The 21,973-nt window shown below is 38.8% G+C and overlaps 2 protein-coding genes and 2 long non-coding RNA genes across 5 annotated transcripts in view; 2 read left to right on the forward strand and 2 right to left on the reverse strand.

Moving 5' to 3' along the window:
• Positions 1 to 10,787, reverse strand: ube2d1a (ubiquitin-conjugating enzyme E2D 1a). The gene is given in 8 exon segments (XM_046856354.1): positions 1 to 757; positions 1,629 to 1,722; positions 2,791 to 2,896; positions 4,462 to 4,539; positions 5,078 to 5,109; positions 5,417 to 5,428; positions 5,431 to 5,479; positions 10,749 to 10,787. Coding segments are annotated over 8 exon segments (441 nt in total). The 5' UTR covers positions 10,773 to 10,787; the 3' UTR covers positions 1 to 711.
• Positions 9,467 to 11,763, forward strand: LOC124390427. Its single transcript, XR_006926741.1, has 3 exons — positions 9,467 to 9,960; positions 10,938 to 11,008; positions 11,522 to 11,763. It is a non-coding gene; the product is annotated as an uncharacterized LOC124390427 (long non-coding RNA).
• A 1,885-nt stretch (positions 11,764 to 13,648) lies between these two features.
• Positions 13,649 to 20,256, reverse strand: LOC124389662 (zinc finger protein 665-like). 2 transcript variants are annotated; one of them, XM_046855071.1, is made up of 3 exons: positions 20,093 to 20,256; positions 16,803 to 16,890; positions 13,649 to 16,371 (listed from the first exon to the last, which is right to left on the reverse strand). In XM_046855071.1, exons 1-3 carry the CDS (start codon positions 20,114 to 20,116, stop codon positions 13,787 to 13,789), a joined length of 2,697 nt encoding a protein of 898 aa, XP_046711027.1. In that variant the 5' UTR covers positions 20,117 to 20,256; the 3' UTR covers positions 13,649 to 13,786. The 2 variants fall into 2 exon arrangements, with proteins under 2 accessions (XP_046711027.1, XP_046711028.1); XM_046855072.1 differs by lacking the exon at positions 20,093 to 20,256 and adding an exon at positions 19,560 to 19,661.
• Positions 19,631 to 21,973, forward strand: part of LOC124389664 — an 8,014-nt gene continuing 5,671 nt past the window's right edge. The window contains exon 1 of the long non-coding RNA XR_006926606.1: positions 19,631 to 19,748. This is a non-coding gene — a long non-coding RNA (uncharacterized LOC124389664). The remainder of the gene's footprint in view (positions 19,749 to 21,973) is intronic.

Raw genomic sequence — 21,973 nt, forward strand, 5'->3', positions numbered from 1 at the left:
TTTGGTGTTTTGAGAAAACTAGACGTTTATCAAAACAAGGTAGAAATACAGTTTTCTTTTTATTTTCACCTTTTTTCAAAGGCAGACTGATTTTACAACACTTTTAGTTTTTTTTCTCCTTGGGGTCATGTATACCAGTATAGTTTAACATGAACAGAATAATTATTCCAGATTCCTTCATCCCAGTATACCATCATCCCCCTCACGCACAGTAAACCTTTAATAACAATCTAAAAGGACAAAAACCGGCTTGTTAGTTCACACACAGATTCACTGAAAGAAAAAAAATTAATTAGAAAATAAAAAATATAACATGGTTTTAATATGATATAATAAAATATCTAAAACAGAGGGAAAAAACAGGAGCCGGTTAAAAAAAACAATACAAAAAAAAACGTTTTTTTTTTCTTCTCGTTATAGCTGTTGCGACTACCCTGAGCCTCTCATCAGCAGTAGCCTGATAACGTAGTTTTCCGGGTTCCGTCGTGTTTTCTGTAAACCGGAAACGTGAACGGTTCGGCTGCGTAACGCGACTCCGGTTTCAGCTACGGGTTTTCCTTTGTAAAGAATAAAAATAAAAGAGGGGAGAACAGAGGAAAAAAAAAAAAAAAAAAAAACAGTCCACCGCTTTGTGATAAAGGTGGTACAGTACGTCCTCGTTAATCGTCCACGTGCAACCGTTCAGAGTCCTGCTGGTGAAATCGGAGGAAGTTACATGGCATATTTCTGAGTCCACTCTCGGGCCATTCTGTTGTATCTGAGACGAAGAGAGTGACACAGAGAAAGAAAGAAAGACAGATTAAACACATCTAAATCAGCACTGAGGAATCCCCTGTCTGTGACAGAAGCCCTTATTAAATGTTCCACTCGATTTTGAACTGTGCTTGTGAAAATTTGTGCTTATTCGGCCACAAGGGGTTTAGACAAAAGCATTGGGATATTTTGATGTTTTTTTTCAAACAACCCATTCCAAGTTTAGCCCCCATTCGCAGTTAAAATAATCTCCACTCTTCTGGGAAGAGTCATGAAGGGACAGGATTGGGTCTCTGAGTTCAACCATATCCAATGGCATCCTATACAATTGGGTGCCTCTTACTTTGGGGTAACAGTTTGGAGAAGAAGCACATGTGGCTGGAAAAGTCAGATGTCCCAATTATTTGTGTCTGTATAGTGAATTGCTGGAGGTTGACAGATAACTAGGTTGGATTGTACTTGCCGATAATCGATTTATCAACCAATACTTTATAAAAATGTATACCGAGTAAAAAAAAAACATAACCTGCCATGTAAAATAGTACTTAAACTTTATTACAAAAAAATGTGCTAAATGAAATAAATATGAATATATCAATTAATAAATATAATATAGCGCTCTCCATGCAGCGTGCAGTTTCACATGTAAAAAACAAACAGCACAGTGATTTGCCCTCTAGAGGCCACTCCCGTAATAGCAGCGGCCCGTAAACCCAGGAAAAACTATCGGTGTGGATTGTTCCAGAAATCAACTGTTGGTGCCGATTAATCGGCAAAACCGATTAATCGACCAACCTCTAGTCTCAATGATATAATAATGTTAAATAAGAACAAAGCGATCATAGTGTGAAAGGTAGAATGAAAAGGGTACATACTTGTCTTTGTCTGATTTGTAGATGTGTGCAATATCCGGAACTAAAGGGTCATCTGGGTTCGGGTCACACAGCAAGGAGCATATGGATAACAACACTGAAAGACAGTTTGAATTAGAAGGTTATTCATTCACAATAATTAGTAATAATAATAATGCAAATCAGCCAGCCAATAGTACAAGTGTACAAAAATGTATACAACAAGAAACCAAATCAATATTGATGACTGAATAGTAAGAACATGTCGGGTTGCCAGGCCCTCCTTTTTCTCTCAAATTGTGCTACCTCCGACATGCTCTAGTGCAGGGGTGTCCAATCTTTTCCACAAACCGGTGTTGGTGCAGGTTTTCTTCCCAACCTAGCAAGGGCAACACCAAATTCTACCTGTTTCAATCGAATGATTTTCATTTTCAATGACTATCAGGCGCTCCCCATTGATTGGTAGGAATGAAAACCCTCACCCACACTGGCCCTTTGTGGAGAAGATTGAACACCACTACTCTAGTGCATATAAACAAAGGGAACATGCATGTGTCTCTCAAAAACCATCAAAGACTAGATGTTTCAAACTTAGAGCCACTGGAGGTTCTATAAACGATTATAGAAAATCACAGGATTTTTATGAGCAGCAGATTTTTTGGGTATAGATTTTCATATTCAGCTCAATAAAAAAGGCAAAAAAAAAATAATTACATCTCCTACGGTTAATGAAAATCATTTGCATTTACAGCATAAGGCAGATGCGATCATCCAGAGTGACTTACAGTGATCTTTATACAACTGAGGGATTGAGGTTTGAGAGTTTTGCTCAAGGGCACAGCAGTGGCAGCTTAGTGGTGCTTGAGATTTGAACTCATAACCTTCTGATGAGGAGTCTAACATCTTAACCACTGAAGTACTACATCTGTTACAGTGACCCAAAATGCATCCATGAATCATAAACAATGTCTGAACCTGGGTTGCCAGGTCCTCTTTTTTTCTTTAAAAATAGGCAACCTTGGACTATCTGCAGTGTATTGCAGGGTTTTTTCTTTTCTTTTTGGTTCTCTGTGTGAGGAAGATTTGGTGTATAATAATGTTTGTATTTAGGGATATTCCATATCCCACACTAATTGACTGGTCCTGTTTGAGCCGGTTCTGTTCTGGATCAGATTATACTGTGTACCTTTAGACACTGTGAGCGCAGGACTCCACTGAGAGCGCAGGATGTCCAGACAGATGCTGCCATTACTGTTGATGTTTGGATGATAGATTTTTGTTGTGAAGGCAACCTGGGGGAGGGGAAATGACAAGTGGTGGAGTAAAGGAAACATTTTAAAAAGACACCCTTGACTAACACTACTAACAAGCAAATATATGAGCATTGTGCAAAACTCCTACCTCCCCAATCAGCTCAATGACACCATTTGTATATAAATTGGTAAAAAAAAAAAAAAGGACAAAAAAGGACAAAAAATTCTTCAGTTAAATCCTATTTGTTGACAGAAAAAAAAAGTTTGTCCTGGTGAAGTAAGTGATCTAATATGACAGGATACTGTGCCTGTTTTATTTCAGTGTAACTTTTGTTTGTGTTTATACAGCGTTTTATACACAGAGTTAACAAGTCATGATTTAGGCCAGGCATCGACCCACAGCCAAATATTCACTGAGAGTTCCAAATGTAAAAATGTGTAGAAATACTTGGGTTGTAATTCGGGTAATACTTGTGTGTGTGTGTGTGTGTGTGTGTGTGTGTGTGTGTGTGTGTGTGTGTGTGTGTGTGTGTGTGCTTAACTGTTCTATGTATTTCAGAAAACTTTAACAAATGTCTTCATTCCCTCCATCCTTTAGTCATTCACCTCCTCGACATGCAGAAATGTCAGGATTTTCTCCTTTTAAGAGAAATTCTTGGACACTGGACATAAGACGCTAAACAATCCACAGTGCTAGCGTTGGCTGCTAACCAGGAAGTGGCTAACGGCTAATGCGAGCGCTATGGATTCAAGAATTGTTATTTTTTAAACTTTTCATTTCACTGCAAGTTGTATCCTGCATAAAACTGTTTGTGACCAAGAAAACAAATCTTGAATCCATAGCGCTAGCATTAGCTGTTAGCCACTTACTGATTAGCAGCTGACGCCATCACCTTATACATTCCTGCGGCAACTCCGATTTTAACTTTGTTCCGCAAGTAACAAGGACTTAATTGCGTACTGAAACCGAAAAATCTCGGTACGAATGTGTGTACCGTTACAGCCCTGTCTGTCTGTCTGTCTGTCTGTCTGTCCGTCCGTCCAAACCAGGGGCTATAATCTACACCAGCATGTTAGCTATTTTGGTCTTGTATCTCTGGTGACAACGTAAAGAATTAGAAGTTGTGAGTAAGTAATCGGCCCAATTCTTTCGAACAAAAACAGGAACACAAAACAACTCATAATTATATGTCCAGTAGGAGTGAACTATATCGTTTACAATAATATCGAAATTGTTACTTTAACAATATGCGATTCGACGTCATCGAGTATACCGCAAACACCCAAACAAAACACACCTACAGAGTGCATGCATGCATTACGTGATTTTATCTGCTTAATCAGTTAAATTTGACTCAAAATATGATACACACTTTTAGGAAAAAATTTTTTTTAAACTTATTGGAAAAGACTAATCTCTGTCTCTGCTGTGAACTGGCCACAACACAGAATAAAAAGAATGTAAAAATGTAGGAATTGGCCATCCACGATAGTCCTTAAGGTACCAACACAATCCAAAACAATATCGAGATATAATTCTTTTGTCGCACATGCATAGTGTACAGCATGTTATTTACACCACCACAACCAGCTGTCTGACTCACCTTCGGTGGTTTAAAGGGGTAGTCTGTTGGGAAGTGAATAGTCAGGAAGAAAACCCCACCCTGATACGGACTGTCACCCTGACAGAGGAGAAAAACATTCAGGATTTTAAAAGTTTTCTAATCAATCATTGATACATTTCTATTCCTCAGGCATCGGAACAAATCACATCCGCGTCATTAAAAGGTAGCTGTTAACACTGTAATAGGAGCGTAATGTTTTCTTCAGCATAAAATACAAATGAAATTATTTACAACAAAGTGTCCAGCTGAAAGAATCACCAAGTTTACTGAAACTAAACCAAAAACGCTACCTGAACACAGAATTCCCGCTTTTGTAGCAAACGGAGGATGGACGTAATTCCGAGTTCTTCCTGATATACAGTAAATTCCCTCAGTTTTGGGATTTCGTTTTTTTGGGGGAAAATTGTACGAGCCATTATCTGATTCTGCATGTTTCCTTTTTTCTTTTAAATCAGGAAATCTAAAATATCATATATATATATATATATATATATATATATATATATATATATATATATATATATATATATATATTTAAAACCCATTAATCAAATCGTCAAACAAAACAGAGAGAATGAAAATGGTTGGTTCTTACTGGTCCCATTATTGTAGCCTGCCAATGAAACACTGAAAAAGAAAGAAAGGAGAAAAGAAAGAATTTAAGACGCAAGACTTATTTATAAAACACTTCATTTTTAAAACAACAACAAAAATAACAGTTCATATGGTGAAGTTTTCTTCTAGTAGTTCGTTCAAGTATCTAATGAATGGAGTCTCCTTTAGTTGCTTTGTAACATAATAAGCAACTATGAAGTGCAAATAAGCATGTGTCATACTGCATCACATGTCTGTGTGGTTGATTATTTTCCTTGAAGATCGTGCCCCTGTGTGATTTATTTACCTGCTTATGTAGCACAAATAAATAAATACTCACAGTCCTCTCCCATGGTCCTGCTGAGCATTGTGAGGGAGGGTCTCGCTGCAAGTCCTGTAATTCCTACACACACACACACACACACACACACACACACACACACACACACACACACACACACAGAGAGAGAGAGAGAGACACCTTACAAAGTGCATTTGCAAATGTTTTTGCATACAGTAATGGAATATTCCATGGAAAACTCCTTTCTTCATTATACTCCTCCATTAGCATGAAGTCACATCAGAGGAATTTATCTGAGCGTGCTCAATTTTCTTTCTTCCTGTCTCTGTTTACATCCACAACCTCATTACGAATCTTGTCCTAAACAAGTGGCTCAAACCTCTCAGACTATTTAAAACATGTCAATATAAGTGTGTATACAGCAATGAAAATTCAGGATCCCCCCCCACCAAAAAAAAACTAGATTAGAAGATTTTTATATTTTTAAATAAACATTAAATGTATGAAGGTAGAAAGAAAGTTTAAAAGAAAGGAAGGATGGACATTTGGAATGAAGGAAGGAAGGATGGACGTTTGGAAGGAAGGAAAGTAGGATGGACGTTTGGAAGGAAGGAAGGAAGGAAGGAAGGACGGACGTTTGGAAGGAAGGAAAGTAGGATGGACGTTTGGAAGGAAGGAAGGAAGGATGGATGGACGTTTGGAAGGAAGGATGGATGGACGTTTGAAAGAAGGGAAGGAAGGATGATGGACGTTTGGAAGGAAGGAAGGATGGATGGATGTTTGGAAGGAAGGAAGGATGTTTGGAAGGAAGGAAGGAAGGAAGGATGTTTGGAAGGAAGGAAGGAAGGACAGACGTTTGGAAGGAAGGACAGTAGGATGGACGTTTGGAAGGAAGGAAGGAAGGAAGGAAGGAAGGAAGGAAGGACGGACGTTTGGAAGGAAGGAAAGTAGGGTGGACATTTGAAAGGAAGGAAAGTAGGATGGACATTTGGAAGGACATTTTGAAGTGTGGAAGGTAGGAAGGAAGTTTGGAAAGTTGAAATGAAGACTAAAAGAACATATGGAAGGAAGTGAGGACAGAAGTAACAAAGTGTGAAAGGAAAGAAGGAAGAGACACAAAGAAGAAGGAAAGTACATCAAAGAAAGAAAAAGACAAAATCGCATCGTTGTAATTATGCAAGATTTTTCTGATACAGTTTCTAACTTAAATAGAACAGAATTATTGAATAATAAAATCATTCTAAAATTGTGGACTGGACCTAATGCCCTAGGATTCACCCAAAACAAATCAATATCTCATCAGGTCTTAAAAAAAAATAAAGAGTTTTTCATATGATTAAGACTTTCTCCCAATTCAGCCAGTGAGAATCTCCTATAAGATGTAAGACTTTGTCCTGATGTCTGAACACGGCTTGGGTCTATCTTGTGGCTGGAAAGTGTGTGTGTGTGTGTGTGTGTGTGGTCAGTTGGGGGTACTTGTCAGCGACATAACAATTAGATTGATGGCTACAGACAGACAGAAGTTAAGCGTGTAATTATGTCGGTTTCTGTAGATAAAGTCAGCTTTAACAAGAGAAAACAGAATGGTGTAAACTGAAGGGAAAAAACATAAATTCAGTCTTCTGTTGCATGAAGGCGGGTTGGGATTTTAGATTTATAAGTTTGCTTAAAGGCACTGATACTGGGAAAGAAAGAAAAAAGGCCGGTCAGTAATCAGATCGATTTTGTTTCGCATGCGGTCTATAAACGCACGAACATCCGTTTTCCCTCATTTAGAACTTGGGCACTAGTTACGATATGTAGATCAGATCCCAACGATCACTCGTTTACTTATTTAACACTCAAATTGTCAAATGGCGTTTCCATAGCAACTACACACAATAGTTTCAGGATGCTGAAGCACTGTTAAGGTCTTCGTTGACTCGTTACCTAATGGTTTGGATCATATGAACTGATAGTCGAGATAAAACCGTATTGTAGACGCAAGTCATATTTTTGGTTACAGGCTGCTTCGTTTATTCCCTTATTCACATCAGGAGCTGTCTATCGCTCCGTTCTCACCATCGCTTGGGCTTTTCTTCCCTCCTTCACTAAAGAAGTGTTTGTTAGCGATTAGCTGAACCTGTTGGAAATGGGGATTAAAGGCCAAAAATGCACAATAAATAACCCACTGTCATAGACAAACATCATTCTACAACAATAACAAAGGAGTTTGTTGTCCAATACGTTGTGTGGCGATACTGTATAAATTCTCAAAAAAAAAAAAAAATTCATGCCAGTTTTGTGGCAATTTATATCCCGTCCGCTAGCTAGATGGCAGTCTTCTTATCTATGGAGTAAAACGGTGACAGGAAGTGCTAGCAAAAGGGCACACCGCTAATGTTAGTGTTAATATAAACCTGTTTCCTGGGAGTGTTACAGTAAAAACTATTATGGGTATAACTTCTGCCGGATGTAGTAGCAGCATTGACAATATATTTTGTTTATATGTGGTTCGTTTTTCAGGTGGAGAAACTGTTAAAATAGCATTAAAAAGCTAAAGAACTGCAGACGCTGTTAACTATCAGTGCTATTTACACCTGCCCAAAGACACAGCGAACTGCACGTGCAAGAGTGTGTGACATGCCCACGGTGTTCCCTTACCATGATTCTCCATCATTCTCTTCCTTTATAGAAGAAATAATAGTCTCTTACTCTATCTTAGATAGTTATGGGTGGTTTAATGGGATAGGGTTAGCAGTGTTCTGGTATGGGTGGGTTTAATGGTTTAGAGATAGCAGTGTACTGGTATGGGTGGGTTTAATGGTTTAGAGATAGCAGTGTTCTGGTATGGGTGGGTTTAATGGATTAGGGTTAGCAGTGTTGTGGTATGGGTGGGTTTAATGGTTTAGAGATAGCAGTGTTGTTTTAGATGTAATAAATTTAAATGTGGATCCCACTGTGTTCTGCTTAAATACATTTTCGCTAAGGTTTGCATATGATGTATTCTTAATGACAAAAAAAAAAAAAACCTTTCTTTCGGCTTCTCCCCTTAGGGGTCGCCACTGCAGATCATCCGCATGTTTGATTTGGCACATGTTTTCATGCTGGATGCCCTTCCTAACGCAACCCTCCCCATTTATCCGGGCTTGGGACCGGCACTAAGGCTTGTGCAACCCTAAAGGCTGGGGTTGGTTCCCTGACCGGGGATCGAACCCGGGCTGCAGCGGTGAGAGCGCTGCATCCTTACCACTAGATCACCAGGGAACAGATTTCCTAAAATTATATCCACAAAAAATATTTCCCAAAATAAGAAATTTCACTAATTTGTTGTATTGTAACCCTCTGTATCGTGATTCGTATCGCAATGCAGATTCTTGCCAATACACAGCCCTAGTATATAAACATATAACCAGACTATACATCTACATCATACAAATACTTTACATAAAACAGGGCAAAAACGATAATATATAAAAAAGGAATATATGGAGATACCATCTACTATAGAAATGAAAATTGGATATATTTTAGAGTAGTGAGTGTGCAGTTTGTACAGTATTACACATTTACAGTCCTCTAAAAAATAACTCATCATACAGCCATTACTGTCTAAATAGCTGGCAGCAAAAGTGAGTACACCCTCAGTGATAATGAGGATTAGAATTGTTGCTCTCCACAAAAATTTCCGAGGCAATAAGAAGATCAGTGACACCCTGAAACTGAGTTCCAGTACAGTGTTCAGGGTCATACAGAGGTTGTCCAAGACGGGTTCCACTCTGAACAGACCTCGCAATGGTTCATCAAAGGAGTCGAGACCTCGTGCTGTGCGTCAGGTGCAGAAGCTGCTTCAAAAAACAGACGCATGAGTGCTGCAGCATCGCTTTAGAGGTTGCAGAAGGTCCATCAGACCACACGGCAAGAGAATCCCAGCAGCTCTGGTGAATTCCATTCCAGTTCTTTCCAGTTTTTAGGGTGTACTCACTTTTGTAGGCAGTTATTTAGACAATAATGGCTGTATGTTGAGTTATTTTTAGAGAACAGTAAATCTGTACTGCTGTACAAACTGCACATTGACTATAATATAATCTATACTACTGTCCCTTCAGAATGTAAAGTCTAGATATCTGAATTTATTTTATTCTTTTTAAAAGTGTGTGATGATACACGTATTCACACAGATGTTTTTTCCGGTACAGGGCTTTGGGTTCGGTGCAGATGTGTACTGAATGCAATCCTTTTTATGTGCAGAACAAAGGGAAAGAATTAATCGCTCTGTTCTGCCTACGTCAGGAAATTGATCGGTTTCCAAAAGATCGTAAGGATTTTGGGTTTTCACTCCATACCGGTCGCCGTCCTGCGGGTTTTCTAAGAACGTCATCCTACGGAAGCCTTAGCAGATCTCAGAATCAGATCAAATCCAATTATTTTGCCAGATGTACAGCCAGAAGCTGGGGTCAGAGCACAAGGTCAGTCGCGATACGGCAGCTCTGGAGCACAGATGGTTAAGGGCCTTGCTTAAGGGCCCAACAGGGCAACACTGGGTCTCGAACCTCAGACCTTCTAATCAGTAACTCAAAACCTCGTCACCGCAATCTACAATTGTAAGTAATTTCCTGGTGAGAAAAAGCAGTTTTGCATGCTGACTTTCAGCCAATCACAGTCCAGTATACTCAGTGACGTCACAAATCGTGACCCAAATCACCCATTTTGATCGTAGTAACGAGTATTTTGTTTTCCATTCGTATATTAAACAATGAAATAGTTGTCTTCAAACATATAACATTTCATTCCAACTCCAGTATCGATCAAATTGTTCGCCAAATACCAAATATCGCGAAAAGACGCGTTATCGTGAGCAAGATGCGAAAGTATCGCGATATTTCCTGACATATCGAGCAGCCATTACTGCAAAAACAAGATTTTCTTTTACATGAAAAGCTCAATTCGGTGGGGTGGAAGTATAGAAATACAAACACGTTGCCTTTTTAAATGTGTCTAAAAATATTATTTGTTTATTGTGGGAACAAACAATAAACAAGTCAATGACTCAGGAGGTAATTAAATGGCCTTAAGGAAATAAACAGGGTTTAGACATAGATTATAAACTTTATGTTGCTTTTTATATTAGATATTATTATGCTTGATTGATTCCCTTATTTGAGAACTTGTTATAAATAAAATAAATCCCCGAATCGGCGTGTCGTTGTGGTTTGTTGACAGCTAAACTGAGCCGGCTTTGTTCTCGCTAGCAAGGCAGTATCGCCAGCTAATGCTCCCAAAGCCAGGCTTCAGTCTGCGAGTATTACCTCCTTATCCATCTCCTGCCAGCTCCTAGCCCTCTGTCCGAACTGTTTCTCACAGTGTAATGTAACATACAACCATAATTTACCTTCTGAATCCGTTTCAGAGCCATTACATCCACCGACACCTCTGTCCCCGAGTCTCTGAATCCTCCTCAACACCACACAGTACTGAGGATACTAAGCCGTGTCCCAAATAGCCCAATACTAAACACCTAGGGCACTAGAAAGATACAAACTGCTATTATTTCATACCCTAATGTAGTGCACTTGTACAGGGAGGCGTGAAGTGTTTGAAACCCAACCAGTAAATCCAGGAAATGGATCATGTAGTGATGTCAAAATAAAGGTAAGAGACGCTCTATATATATATATATATATATATATATATATATATATATGTGTGTGTGTGTGTGTGTGTGTGTGTGTGTGTGTGTGTGTGTGTGTGTGTGTGTGTGTGTGTGTGTGTAGTTAAAAAAATAAAAATATATATATATATATATAAATATATATATATATATATATATATATATATATATATATATATATATATATATATATATATATATATATATATATATATATATATATATATATGTTTTATTTGGTTTTGCTGCCTTCACTGGCACAGAGCAAATCCAATAATTAAATCTACACTGATGATAGATAGATAGATAGATAGATAGATAGATAGATAGATAGATAGATAGATAGATAGATAGATAGATAGATAGATAGATAGATATTATATACACTATATGAGGATTATATTTGTTCTTGTTGCCTTTCTTTATCTATCTATCTATCTATCTATCTATCTATCTATCTATCTATCTATCTATCTATCTATCTATCTATATAGATATTTAGCTGCTTGGGAGGAATCTAGGGATCTTTTCAGAGACAAGAAGAAAGCAGCTGGAAAACCACACATCAATTAACTGATTAATGATCTGCACTTTTGGGAATAAAAAATAGCTACAATTGTCATAAAATTTGTAAGCCATACATCTTGCTTTGGGAACATTTTAGCATTCTAATTCTAATTCTTCATAAAAAGAAAACAGATAAGGTGAGACATTAAGGTGGTATATGTAGCTGTTGTAAAAAAAAAAAAAAATGTTAATAAAAGCATTAGCAGTGCTAACCACCATTTCTTTTCATCCTGCTGTGTTTTTCTTTATTAACGTTTATAAATGAATGCACCTACAATGCGTTTTAGACACGCTCAACTAAAAGCTTCCTTTATTTCAAAACAAACCGGCAAATGGAAAATGGTGTAAATGTAACGACACTGGATGAGATCAGCTCCCGGTTATAGCTGTCCATCATCTTGATTGTCATTAACTATGTCTTTATCTGAAAACCTTTACCATGTATTTGATAGGTTTAATGACTGGGTATGTAATAGTGCTGTATAGCTAAATAGCATTCATGAACACTATATGGACAAAAAGTGGGGAAACCTGAGCTTTCCAACCACTTGTGGTTCTTCTCCAAAATTTCAAAAAGTTGGAGGCGCACAATTGTATAGAATGTCTTTGGACTCGGTAGCATGAAATGTTCACTTTATTCAAACTAGGAGACCCAAACCTGTTCCAGCTTGCCAATGTGCACAAAACTAGCTCCATGTAAACCATATTTTCATGGAGCTATATTTTCCAGACTATAAGCCGCTACTTTTTTCTCATGTTTTGAACCCCGCGGCTTAAACAATGAAGCGGCTAATATTTTGATTTTTTCTGGTTTTTTCCCGGTTTCACATTAGACCAATGAAAATGCTGAACGGGTTCAGGTGAACCAATGAAACTCTTAATATTAAATCAGATGCGCTCCCACTGAATCGAGCCGCACCACATCATAAATATGGTGTATATATAATATAATATAATATATATAATATAATATATATACGAGGTTCCTCTGATGTTTGACCTGCCGCTCACTCGGACTGTCTACAGGAAATGCGAATCATTCGTCACGCTGAAAACAACCGGGCATGAAAACACACACTTCACCTGTGTTCTGAGCTGCACGGCTTTGAGAGAAAAGCTTCACCGATGGTGATTTTTAAATGCACAATGATGCCAAAAGATAAACTCCTGAGAGAAATAGTTGTGAAAGGAGGAAGGAGGAAGACAGTGAACAATGACTTTCTTGGTGAGCTACTGTTTAGATACAAGCCGTGTAACAGTCACTGTCTTTCATTAAAGCCTGTGTAAAGTTCATTAGTTTCAGTGTAGACACCTGCGGCTTATTTATGTTCAAAATAAAAATCTTTGTCAAATTCAGTGGGTGCGGCTTATATTTGGGTGCGCTTAATAGTCAGGAAATTACGGTACTATAAGAGCAAACAGGGGCTAAATATGGAATTGAACTTTCAAAAAGCACATACCAATCTCAGGTTACGTCTACCAGTATCTGGATAAACCGTGTTTTCGTCCAAGAATGCCTCACGTCCACACTTCCACACTTCCCAAAAGTTGCACTTCCGCACTGAATCATCTCTAAACGCTTACGTCCCTGACCTGCGCACATTCCAAGTGAGGATGCTTCGACCCACGTCATTTCCACCTGTCGTTTACTTTTTATAACTCTTTGAAACGTTGTGGCGATGACTAAAAATGCGTTTTCGAAACCCTCTGTTTTCACAGTCCACACTTCGAGGCAAAAACATCTTTGAACGTGTCCACTTTGCAGAGTGTTTCCGAAAAGCTACGTCTTCCTTGACCGACAACGTCTTCTCAGTGTGGACGAAAGGCCAAAAACAGAGAGAAAAGTGTGCGTTTTTAAATAAAAACGTATTCGTGTCTTATTAAACCTTTGTCCATATAGTATGTTTGTAGTTAAAAGGGTAGTTAATAGTTTTACCCGAGACACAACAAACTCCTGCCAAAATTGCCAGTGTCTCTTAAACATTAATATTTATTCATAGAAATATAATATAAATGTTACATCTTTTTATTTTTAAAGCTCAAGTCAATATATATTTAATGAGAACTTTATTTTATATTTATGTTTGAATGCAGCACTTGACACATTCTTTCATATTTTTTTCTTTCACCTTTTTTCATTTCTTTTTGGACGCCCATCCTTTGGATTCTCCTCTTTTTGGCCTCCCCTCCTTTCAGACTCCCCTCTTTTTAGACTCCCCTTCTTTTGGGCTCCCCTCCTTTTGGGCGTCCCTCCTTTGGACTCCCCTCCTTTGGACTCCCCTCTTTTTACACTTGTGGCTCAGTAAAGTTTTCAAACGTGTGAACCCTCTCCCGCATTCGGTGCACGTGTGCTCTTGCTTGTTCACATGCGTCTGCACATGTGCCCTGAGACCAGATGCGGCGCTGAAACACCTCCCGCACGTGTAACACTTGAAGGGCTTATCTCCGGTGTGGACGGCGGCATGTCGGAGTACGTTGGATAAGTGAGCAAAACTCTTTCCGCACTCGCTGCAGGAGTACGGCTTCTCGCCGCTGTGCGTGCGCTGGTGTAGAAACAAGCTTTTCTTAGTTGCGAACCGCTTCTCACACACCCCACATTGGTAACCATCACCCATATGGATGCGGCGGTGGCGCCCGAGATCAGCGAGGGTGCCGCATTTTTGTCCGCACTCGGCGCAGGAGAAAGGTTTCGAGCTCGCATGGACCTGGAGGTGCGAACGGAGATGGGTGGCTGTGATGAAACTCTTGCCACATTCAGAACACTGGGGCAGATTCTTTTCCGAATGGAGTTGCTGATGCCTTCGTAGGTAGGCTTCTGAACCAAAGGATTTGGAGCACATAGAGCAGGCAAAGGGTCGCTCCTTTACATGAACCTTCTCATGCAACCTGAGGGTACGGATGCTATTAAAACTTTTTTGACACATTTCGCAGTTATGCGTGGTCTCACTAGCATGCACGCGGCGATGAATACGGAGGTGACTAGCTTTCGCAAAAGTCTTCTCACAGATGTCGCATTTGAAGGTTTTGACATCCCTGTGGCTTTGCTGATGTCTGGATAGACAAGCAGCAAGGATAAAATTCCTGCCGCAAGTTTCACAGCGGAACGCCTTTTCACCTGTGTGAACCCGTCGATGGACATTAAAGGTGCTTATAGCGATGAAGGTCTTTCCGCATTCTTCGCAGCGATACGGCCTCTCCCCCGAGTGAACCCGTTGATGGGAGAGGAGTCCATTCCTCAGCTTGAATCTTTTACCACAGACGTCACAACCGAAGGGTTGCGCCCTCTGGTGTTCATTTACGATATGTGCACTTAGCATGCACTTGCTCAGGAAGGATTGGTCACAGCTTGGGCAGTGAAACTCTTGGGTTCCACTGTGACTCGATTGATGTGTTGCTTTTGCTTTAGCAGTTCTGAAATACTGTTCAGGTTTTGAAGGTTTTTCTCCTTTATGCTTAGAGTATCTGTGGGCCATTAACCTGCATTTAGCAGAGAAACGCTTTCTACATGACATACAGTAAAAGGAGTCTTGTCCTTGGACTGTGTGAACTCTGAGGCAACTCTGGGGCCGGAATGACTTTCCACAGAACTGACCCTTAAATTGTGGTAGAAGTTTTTGCTCTGATTGGTCTTCAGGAAAGGGCAGATTTGAAGTGTGTTCTTTTTTGGATTGGTGTTTAGTAGAGGACATTCTAGATGTACAGTCCTCTGCATACTGGTGTTTTTTAGGAGAAGTCTGGTTTGACCTGTGGTCATCTTGAGATTGGTGTATAGAAGAGGAGGGATTTGAGGTGTGTTCATCATCAGATTGACATTTTTTAGTAAAGGAAAATGTAGAGGTACAGTTCTCTCCAGACTGGTGTTTGGGAAAGGTCTGGTTAGATTTTTGTTTATCTCGAGATGGGTGTTTAGAGGATGATGGATTTGAAGTGGGTTCCTCATCAGATTTGTGTCTAGGACATGACATGCTAAAAATACAGTCCTCTCCAGACTGTTGTTTTTTAGAAGAAGTCTGGTTAGACATGTGGTCATCCTGAGATTGGTGCTTAGAAGATGTTGGAATTGAGGTGGGATCTTCATCAGATTGGTGTCGAGAACAGGACATGCTAAAGGTACAGTCCTCTTCAGACTGGTGGTTAGAAAAGTTCTGGTTTGACATGCGGTTATCTCGAGATTGGTGCTTAGAGAAGGATGGATTTGAGATGGGTTCCTCATCAGATTGGCATTTAGTAGAGGGCATTCTAGAGGTACAGTTCTCTCCAGACTGGTGTTTGGGAGAGGTCTGGTTAGATTTTTGGTCAAGGTGAAACAGGTTTAAGATGTCGTCAATATGTGGAGATTGGTGTTTATGAGAGTAAGGGATTGAAGAGGGTTCCTCTGGTGGTTGGCGGTTGGTTGAGGACGGGTTTGTGGTGTTGTCCTTCCCAGAATGATGTTCATGGTAGGACATATTTGAGGTATGGTCATCCAGAGATTTGTGGTTGGAGGAAGCTGGGTTTGAGGTGTGCTCATTCACAGAATGATGCTCATGGTAGGACAGATTTGAGGTGTGGTCATCTACAGATTTGAGGTTAGATGAAGACGGGTTTGAGGTGTGCTCCTCCACAGACTGATGTTCATTGTAGGACAGGTTTACGAGGTCATCCTTTTTAGAGTGGTGTTCACAAAAGGACCTGTGGAAGCAGTGCAGTGTGATCTGCTGTGTTTTGTTCTCCACTCTGCATGATTTTGGATCATTAGCGTCACCAGAATGGACAGAATGGACATCAAACCTAAACTCTGTGAACACACATCAGATGAAATATTACAAAAGGCACACATAAGAAACACAAGACATTGAAAAACTCCCACGAAAAGACAATGTACAAAATTTTACGCAAAACAGTATGAAGTAAGAAAAATAAATAAATGGAAAAGATGCAAAACATCAAGCTGTGTGAATTGTAAAATGGAAAAAGATTGGAATGCGATCTTAAGAAAATGTGAATAAAGCACAAACACCACATAGAAAAATCAAAAGAGGTTGAGTATGAAACATAAATGTGCATCTAACATAACATACACTTTTTTATTTTTTTCAGTGGGGGTCAATACAAATTGTATATATTCAACAACTTATATTTTTGTCTGCACCCTGACAATTACCAAAGTGCAGAATTTCTAACTGCTTGGTGAAGGAAATCTCCATATTAATCAGACCTTTATCTTACCTTTAAACAGATTCAGAAACACACTGTGCTGCTGCTGAGCTTCTCCGTTTGTAAAAGGCTCTAATCTCGAGTCGTCCATCGCAGATTCCTTAGAATATATTATATTAAATTGAGCACTCGTGAAGATGCTGCAGTTTTGTCTTTTTGTCTCATGCAGCTTGATTAATTGGGATGTAATTTGTATCTCTATTCTACTCCCTCTACTCTAAACCTGGGTTGGAATGTGAACATTGATCATAAATCATGCCCAATAAACACTGTCTTACTGCAATAAAGACCCTGTCTTACTGTATTAAAGACCCTGTCTTACTGCAATAAAGACCCTGTCTTACTGTATTAAAGACCCTGTCTCACTGCAATAAAGACTGTCTTACTGTATTAAAGACCCTGTCTCACTGCAATAAAGACTGTCTTACTGTATTAAAGACCCTGTCTTACTGAAATACTGTCTTACTGCAATACTGTCTTACTGCAATAAAGACTGTCTTACTGCAATAAAGGCCCTGTCTTACTGTATTAAAGACCCTGTCTTACTGCAATAAAGACCCTGTCTTACTGTATTAAAGACCCTGTCTCACTGCAATAAAGACTGTCTTACTGTATTAAAGACCCTGTCTTACTGAAATACTGTCTTACTGCAATACTGTCTTACTGCAATAAAGACTGTCTTACTGCAATAAAGGCCCTGTCTTACTGTATTAAAGACCCTGTCTTACTGTATTAAAGACCTTGTCTTACTGCAATAAACACTGTCCTACTGTATTAAAGACCCTGGCTTACTGTATTAAAGACCCTGTCTTACTGCAATAAAGGCTCTGTCTTACTGTATTAAAGACCCTGTCTTACTGCAATAAAGACTGTCTTACTGTATTAAAGACCCTGTCTTACTGTATTAAAGACCTTGTCTTACTGCAATAAAGACCCTGTCCTACTGCAAAAAGACCCTGTCTTACTGTAATAAAGACCCTGTATTACTGCAATAAAGACTGTCTTACTGTATTAAAGACCCTGTCTTACTGCAATAAAGACTGTCCTACTGTATCAAAGACCCTGTCCTACTGCAATAAAGACCCTGTCTTACTGTATTAAAGACCCTGTCTTACTGTAATAAAGACCCTGTATTACTGCAATAAAGACTGTCTTACTGTATTAAAGACCCTGTCTTACTGCAATAAAGACTGTCCTACTGTATCAAAGACCCTGTCCTACTGCAATAAAGACCCTGTCTTACTGTAATAAAGACCCTGTATTACTGCAATAAAGACTGTCTTACTGTATTAAAGACCCTTTCTTACTGCAATACTGTCTTACTGTATTAAAGACCCTGTCTTACTGTATTAAAGACCCTGTCTTACTGCAATAAAGACTGTCTTACTGTATTAAAGACCCTGTCTTACTGTATTAAAGACCCTGTCTTACTGCAATAAAGACTGTCTTACTGTATTAAAGACTCTGTCTTACTGTATTAAAGACCCTGTCTTATTGCAATAAAGACTGTCTTACTGTATTAAAGACCCTGTCTTACTGCAATACTGTCTTACTGTATTAAAGACCCTGTCTTACTGTATTAAAGACCCTGGCTTACTGCAATAAAGACCCTGGCTTACTGTATTAAAGACCCTGTCTTACTGTATTAAAGACCCTGTATTACTGCAATAAAGACTGTCTTACTGTATTAAAGACCCTGTCCTACTGTATTAAAGACCCTGTCTTACTGCAATACTGTCTTACTGTATTAAAGACCCTGTCTTACTGTATTAAAGACCCTGTCTTTCTGCAATAAAGACTGTCTTACTGTATTAAAGACCCTGTCCTACTGCAATAAAGACCCTGTCTTACTGTATTAAAGACCCTGTCTTACTGCAATACTGTCTTACTGTATTAAAGACCCTGCCTTACTGTATTAAAGGCCCTGTCTTACTGCAATAAAGACTGTCTAACTGTATTAAAGACCCTGTCTTACTGTATTAAAGACCCTGTATTACTGCAATAAAGACTGTCTTACTGTATTAAAGACCCTGTCTTACTGTATTAAAGACCCTGTCTTACTGCAATACTGTCTTACTGTATTAAAGACCCTGTCTTACTGTATTAAAGACCCTGTCTTACTGCAATAAAGACCCTGTCTTACTGCAATACTGTCTTACTGTATTAAAGACCCTGTCTTACTGTATTAAATTATTGCTTATTGCTTTACTGACTTTGTTCTACAATAAAGATCTTGTCTTACTACAAAATAACTTGTCTTACTGTAATAAAGATCTTGTCTTACTGCCTGGTCTTACTGTATTAAACACCCTGTCGTACTGTCTTAAAGACCCTGTCTTGCTGTATTTAACAGTTTTACTGTCTTACTGCAATAAAGACCCTGTCTTACTGTATTAAAGACCCTGTCTTACTGTCTTAATGCAATAAAGACTTTATTTACTGTCTTAAAGACCCTGTCTTACTGCCATAAAGACCCTGTCTTATTGTATTAAACACCCTGTCGTACTGTCTTAAAGACCCTGTTTTGCTGTATTAAAGACCCTGTCTTACTGTATTAAAGACCCTGTATTACTGCAATAAAGACTGTTTCACTGCAATAAAGACCCTCTCTTACTGTATTAAACACCCTGTCTTCCTGCAATAAAGACTTTATTTACTGGATTAAAGATCTTGTCTTAGTGTATTACAGCTATAAAAGAGTTCTCTTACTGCTCTAATTATTACTGTACTAATATTTTAGACAAAATAAGGCAGAAAGATTTCCTTTACTTTTGTGTTCAGAATGCAGGTCCCTAGTCTTGGTCCCTAGTCTTGGTGGTGTACCTGGTTTTCTGTCTTTCTCTCACTCACTCACACACTCACTCTCACACACTCTTAAACTCAGGAAGAGTTAACAAGCTGATTAGTCTTTAATGAGCCGATTCATTGAATCAGGTGTGGTCGAGGAGGAAAACACTGGTAGGCGTTCTCAAGGACTATGGACAAAGAAAACTTTATTTTTTTGGTAGAATCGAATTATTTTAGTCTATTAAGAGCAGGGAAAGTGTAATATTTTCTTCCAGGTTGTCTGGTTTCCTTCCAGCTCACAAAAACATTTGAATTGGTGTCACAGGGTACTTCTCTGTACCTCTTTTTGTGTATGGTCTTTTAATTATATACAACTCCCAACTATTGGGATACTTAACATTTCCAGACATGTGCTTTTTTCCTCTAAAATTGTATATGATGTCTTTGTATGCAGTAGCATTGAATTGACTTTATTTGAACTAGGAGACCCAAACCTGTTCCAGCATAACAAATACCTCTGTCCACAAAGCTAGCTCCATGAAGATATGCTTTGCATAGGTTGGAGTGGAAGATCTTGAGCGGCTTACTACAGAGCTCAACGCTATCGAACACCTTTGGGATTAACTGGAACGCTGACTGCACACCAGGCCTCCTTGAGAAATGTATCCCCTACAGGATTTGAGGTTTGAGGTATTCTAGTCATCCACTAGAGGGCAGTGCACGCTGAATGGTAGCTTCAAATCAAACAAAAGCTGCTCTGAAACCATTTTTATTTCATAATAAAAAAAGTCTCAAAGCAGTTTGCTTTATAGAAATTGTTTGATTGTTGAGGGTGTATAAAAAAAAACGAAATAATAAAACATAGATAGATAGAAATATGTATCTATAATTACACAACATTACCCCTGATGTGTTTCGATTTATATTCTATAGCCGGTATGGTTCCTGCTTTTGTTCCCTTGCCTTCTAAATTTGTATATAAATAGGGAAGATATGATTTTGCTGAGCTGTGATTCATAAATTTTTTTTTTCTTCAATTAAAATTTGACATGTATGTAAGATATCCTTGATCACTAGTCCTAGATTAGGTTGACCCAGAACACTCAGTTCTTGTCTTTATCCTCTCTTTATACGCTTACGCTGTAAAAATACCCAAACTGTCGCCTTTTGGTATGGCTAATCCACATTTTGTTGCTTCTGCTAAACAAATAACATGACCAGATGTGAAGTTATTATCGTCAACCGTTTTTATGTTCTCACACTATGGTAATGTATGTAATGTATCTTGTTGTCATTAGTAGTTATAGTAATTTTGTTGTATGCTTCTAGAATAACCTTTTTGTATGCTTCTGTTGACCAAACCCTGAACTATCCTTTTGTGGCGTTTGTTACTTTGCTTGTACACACACACACACACAGGTTCCTGTTTTAGGCTTATCTTTTGCAGGCTCAACATAACCTTGTGGAGTCTCTCCTAACTTTCTCTTCTGTTCACACACACACACACACACACCTGCCAGCCCACAACCTTTCTCCCCTTCACTTTGAAAGTATATCTTTATGTGTGAGACAATAAACTTTGATCACAATATTGAATCTAATATTAAATTCTAACCTGAAAGTAAAAGTCAGGTTTATTGGTGCTTCTTTTAATAGGAAGAAATGTCCACTCTGGAGCCATTTGGTCAAATAATAAATAGTAAAAAAAGAAAAATGCATAAAACAGCTGGTTGATTGACTCTGTAGGCCGGATCTCCAGTAGGTTGTGTTGTGTTATTTGAAATGATTGTGTCTCTTGAGTAAGAAGCAGGATTAACTCCTGCACGGCTTAAAGTGGGTCCATCATCTATTATTGTTATTTTATAAAGCGCAGCAGAGACGAGGCTGGGATTATCAGGATAAGTAGTGATTGATGACATTTTAATAGATTTAATCCCTCCGGAGTGGCGATGTCTTGGGGTTGAGGGATTTAAAACCCACCCCTCACTTCTGCTAATCTGTTTTTCTTTCTCTCTTTCTCTCTTTCTCTCTTTCTCAGTCTCAATGTGTCTTTCCCAGTCATTTGCTATTTATAATTTCTCTGTATGGACAAATGTTTCTGGACACCTGACCATAATTAATGTTTTTCCAAACCCTCCCATTTCACATTCAGTTCCCATTTTCACAAATGTTGAGCTATATTATGAGTTGCTCAGTAGCTCCTAGTTTTATAACCACAAATGACTGTAAAGACTGTAGAAAGATCATCACTCATAATCTTACACTCCAGTGCTCATATTAGTTCTCACTCTCCAGTGTTCTGTAATGTGTAAAGACTATAATTACACTCTTGATGTCACCCAAGTGAAGATGGTTTCCCCTTTTGAGTCTGGTTCCTCTCAAGGTTTCTTCCTCAT

Source organism: Silurus meridionalis, chromosome 8 (assembly GCF_014805685.1).
Source record: "Silurus meridionalis isolate SWU-2019-XX chromosome 8, ASM1480568v1, whole genome shotgun sequence".
Classification (NCBI taxonomy): Eukaryota; Metazoa; Chordata; class Actinopteri; order Siluriformes; family Siluridae; genus Silurus; species Silurus meridionalis.

Coding starts and splice junctions, on each gene's coding strand:
- LOC124389662 (XM_046855071.1), bottom strand. CDS start 20,116: ATGGAGCTAGCTTTGTGGACAGAG. Junction 16,891..20,092: donor AGCTAGCTTTGTGGACAGAG/GTATTTGTTATG, acceptor ATATATTCTAAG/GAATCTGCGATGGACGACTC. Junction 16,372..16,802: donor GTTTCTGAATCTGTTTAAAG/GTAAGATAAAGG, acceptor GTGTGTTCACAG/AGTTTAGGTTTGATGTCCAT.